Source organism: Ursus maritimus, unplaced genomic scaffold, assembly GCF_017311325.1.
Source record: "Ursus maritimus isolate PB19 unplaced genomic scaffold, ASM1731132v1 scaffold_9, whole genome shotgun sequence".
Lineage (NCBI taxonomy): Eukaryota > Metazoa > Chordata > Mammalia > Carnivora > Ursidae > Ursus > Ursus maritimus.
The window spans coordinates 79,836,236-79,838,756 of NW_024427107.1; the positions used below are offsets into that span (position 1 = coordinate 79,836,236).

At 68.2% G+C, this 2,521-nt stretch overlaps 2 protein-coding genes across 6 annotated transcripts; one reads left to right on the plus strand and one right to left on the minus strand.

The window, feature by feature from the left end:
* The first annotated feature begins 520 nt into the window (after positions 1 to 520).
* Positions 521 to 1,218, plus strand: LOC121101707 (IQ motif and ankyrin repeat domain-containing protein 1-like). Of its 2 annotated transcripts, XM_040625900.1 has the most exons (3): positions 521 to 642; positions 718 to 852; positions 915 to 1,218. In XM_040625900.1, the coding sequence occupies exons 1-3, from the start codon at positions 605 to 607 to the stop codon at positions 1,216 to 1,218; spliced, it is 477 nt and encodes a 158-aa protein (XP_040481834.1). In that variant the 5' UTR covers positions 521 to 604. The 2 variants fall into 2 exon arrangements, with proteins under 2 accessions (XP_040481834.1, XP_040481833.1); XM_040625899.1 differs by having other exon boundaries at positions 521 to 852.
* Positions 1,219 to 1,316: 98 nt separating this feature from the next.
* LOC121101708 (protein scribble homolog) lies at positions 1,317 to 2,507 on the minus strand. Of its 4 annotated transcripts, XM_040625903.1 has the most exons (5): positions 2,368 to 2,507; positions 2,254 to 2,291; positions 2,068 to 2,142; positions 1,775 to 1,826; positions 1,317 to 1,697 (listed from the first exon to the last, which is right to left on the minus strand). In XM_040625903.1, the coding sequence occupies exons 1-5, from the start codon at positions 2,471 to 2,473 to the stop codon at positions 1,552 to 1,554; spliced, it is 417 nt and encodes a 138-aa protein (XP_040481837.1). In that variant the 5' UTR covers positions 2,474 to 2,507; the 3' UTR covers positions 1,317 to 1,551. The 4 variants fall into 4 exon arrangements, with proteins under 4 accessions (XP_040481837.1, XP_040481838.1, XP_040481836.1 ...); XM_040625904.1 differs by lacking the exon at positions 2,068 to 2,142; XM_040625902.1 differs by having other exon boundaries at positions 1,595 to 1,697; positions 1,775 to 2,142.
* Positions 2,508 to 2,521: the final 14 nt, after the last annotated feature.

Below are 2,521 nucleotides of genomic sequence, written 5' to 3' on the forward strand. Positions count from 1 at the left end.
GGGGTGGAGCTGGTCCGGAGGACACCAGGCCAGCCCCACCCGGGCCCTCACGCCCAGCTGCAGCAGGCCTACTGCGAGCTCAACCAGAGGGTCACGGAGCACGAGGAGTGCGAACAGAGGTGCCCGGGCCAGGCTGAGCTCACCCTACAGGTGGGGTTTCTCCCTCTCACGCCTGGACTTGCAGGGCCTGCGTCCCCCTCCCGAGCGTGGGTGTCACCTTCCAGTAGCAGCCTCTTGGCAGAGTGGAATGGGGACCGCTATCCCCTCCTTAGTTGTCTGGACCACTCCACAAGGAGGGAGTACAGCCTCGCTCTGAACAGAGCACGGGGCCCCTCCTCTCCTGTAGGCCGTCAAGGACGCAGAGGCCCAAGTGGACAGACTGCGGCTGGAGGCCCAGGAGGCCGAGGAGACGCTGGCCATGGCCAGGCTGGAGCTGCGGGAGCAGAGCCAGGAGGGTGGGTGGGGCTGGGGGGCAGGGGGACTAGGCCCAGGGAGGGGTCGGGCACCGGGTCCTGCCGTCGGTGCCCGCCCCACTCACGCCCTCGCAGGGGAAGAGGAGGTGCCAGGGCTCAAGTGCCGGGTCGCTGAGCTGCACGACGTACTAATGAAGGACGTGGGCGACCGCATCCATGCCGATGGCCGGTGGGTGGTCACGGCTGGGTGGGACGGTGGGAAGAGGATTTGGGTGAGCGGCAGTGACCCGGTGGCCACTCCCAGGTGGCCTCTTGTCATCGACCCTTCGGGCCTGGCGGCCACCTTCCTGCGTTACCAGGACAGCAACTACGTGGACGCCGCGAACCCTGCCCACCTGCGGCCAGAGAGGATCCGGCTGGCGCTGCTGGGGGCGCTCAGGTAAGTCGGGGGAGGGCGGGGCCCCCTCCCCCGGGCGCCTCACCCACCGGGCCACCCCGCAGGTACGGGAAGCCGCTGGTGTTTGACCTGCGTGAGGCAGACCTGTTCCCCGTGGTGTGGCAGCAGCTGGAGGCCGTGCGGCCAGGGCTGGCCCAGGAGCTGCTGAGCCAGGAGCTCCTGGAGCAGGAGCGGTACCTGTCGCTGCTGCGACCTGCCGACGGGCCCGAGTACAACCCCTCGCGGTTCCAGGCGGCGCGCCTGCGACACTTCCGTGTCGTCTTCGTCACCGAGGCCCCGTGGCCACCCACGGAGCAGCTGCGGGTGTTGCTCCCCATTCGGGTGCTGCTCCCCAGCGGGGGCCTGTAGGGCCGGGCGGTGGGGGTCCGGCTGGAGGGCACGGGTTTGCAGGCAGAGCGTGGAGCGGGGGAGGGGCCCCTGGGTAAGACAGGTGCACACGCAGGAAGTAAAACGTAGTCAATTTTATTCTTCTGAAACCACAAAATAGAGTCTTTGGTTGTACAAACGTCACTAGTTACAGTCTTGCCAACGGGTCCCAGCTGGGAGGGGGGGCAGTTAGTCAGCGGCCAGAACGCCTGAGGGGTCTCTTTAAAATGCTAACTCCCAGGTTAAAAGACTTGGGTCAAGGGTGCGGTGCAGCTGGCAGGGCCCCTCCCCCAAGTCGAGGGCGGCACCGAGCCTCTAGGAGGGCACTGGCCCCAGGCCCCGGCGCCCGGGCCGCACGGGGCGGCGGCTGCTGCACAGGGTCACCTCCTCGGGGCCCACGGCGCCTGGCGAGCGCCTGCCCAGAAGCACCATGGCCACCTCTCCGTCCTCCTCCTGCAGGCCTAGTGGGCAGAGCAAGGCACGGAGTGAGCTGACCGGCTCCCTGCGCGCACCCCCGGGGCTCAGCCTGCCAACTCACCAGGGCTGGGAGATGGTTCTAGGGACCTCAGCTCCTCAGCAAAATCTGGGGACTGCGATGGGAAGAAGCGTTAGGTCAGGACGGCACCCCAGGCCTGCCTGCAGCCACCCTCCAGAGCCTGGGTGGGGGTCCCCGCGGAGCCCTGGCCCAAGGATGGCAGCTGGCTGGGGAGGCCCCGCGCCCACGGAACAGGACTCGAGACAGGCAGAGTGAGAGGGACAAGCCTGGCTGGCAGGCGCAGGTGGAAAGGCGGCAGGCGCTGTGCGCGGCTGTCCTGCGGACGGGCCTGGTACCTGCATGTCATAGACAGGTCTGGAAGAAGGGAGGGCTGCAAACACCCTGTAGTCAAACTTCCTCCCAGATAAGGCCTTGAAAGGACAGCGTGAGGGAGAAAGGCAGAGAGTGTGAAGAGGGGGAGGGGAGGGGCGGGCTGAGTCTGGGGAGGGGTGCAGGGCGGGCAACAGCTGCAGGCTCCTCACCAGGCGTCCAGGGGAGGTGCTGGTCTGGGGCCCCAGGTCTGGGGGGACAAGAAGCGGGTGTTGGGAAAGGTCTGGGCTGTGTGCCCCACCCGCCCCCCCGGCCTGGCCACAGACCTTCCCCGGGTGTGGGCGATGGGGTGGGCGCGGGCGAGGGGGCCTCAGCCAGCCGCTCCAGGGGCCCGCGCCTGCTCCGGCCCTCCTGGGACTTGCTGAGGACCATCTGCGCACGGAGGGCGTCCTGCTCCAGGGACTTCATCCTGTGGGCGAA

Excerpts from the sequence above, each read along its gene's own strand:
- LOC121101708 (XM_040625902.1), bottom strand. The coding sequence starts at position 2,473 with ATGGTCCTCAGCAAGTCCCAGGAGGGCCGGAGCAGGCGCGGGCCCCTG. Across the intron at positions 2,292-2,367 it reads ATCGCCCACACCCGGGGAAG|ACCTGGGGCCCCAGACCAGC; the intron begins GTCTGTGGCCAG and ends TTGTCCCCCCAG. Across the intron at positions 2,143-2,253 it reads GCACCTCCCCTGGACGCCTG|GCCTTATCTGGGAGGAAGTT; the intron begins GTGAGGAGCCTG and ends TGTCCTTTCAAG.
- LOC121101707 (XM_040625899.1), top strand. The coding sequence starts at position 605 with ATGAAGGACGTGGGCGACCGCATCCATGCCGATGGCCGGTGGGTGGTC. Across the intron at positions 853-914 it reads GCGCTGCTGGGGGCGCTCAG|GTACGGGAAGCCGCTGGTGT; the intron begins GTAAGTCGGGGG and ends GCCACCCCGCAG.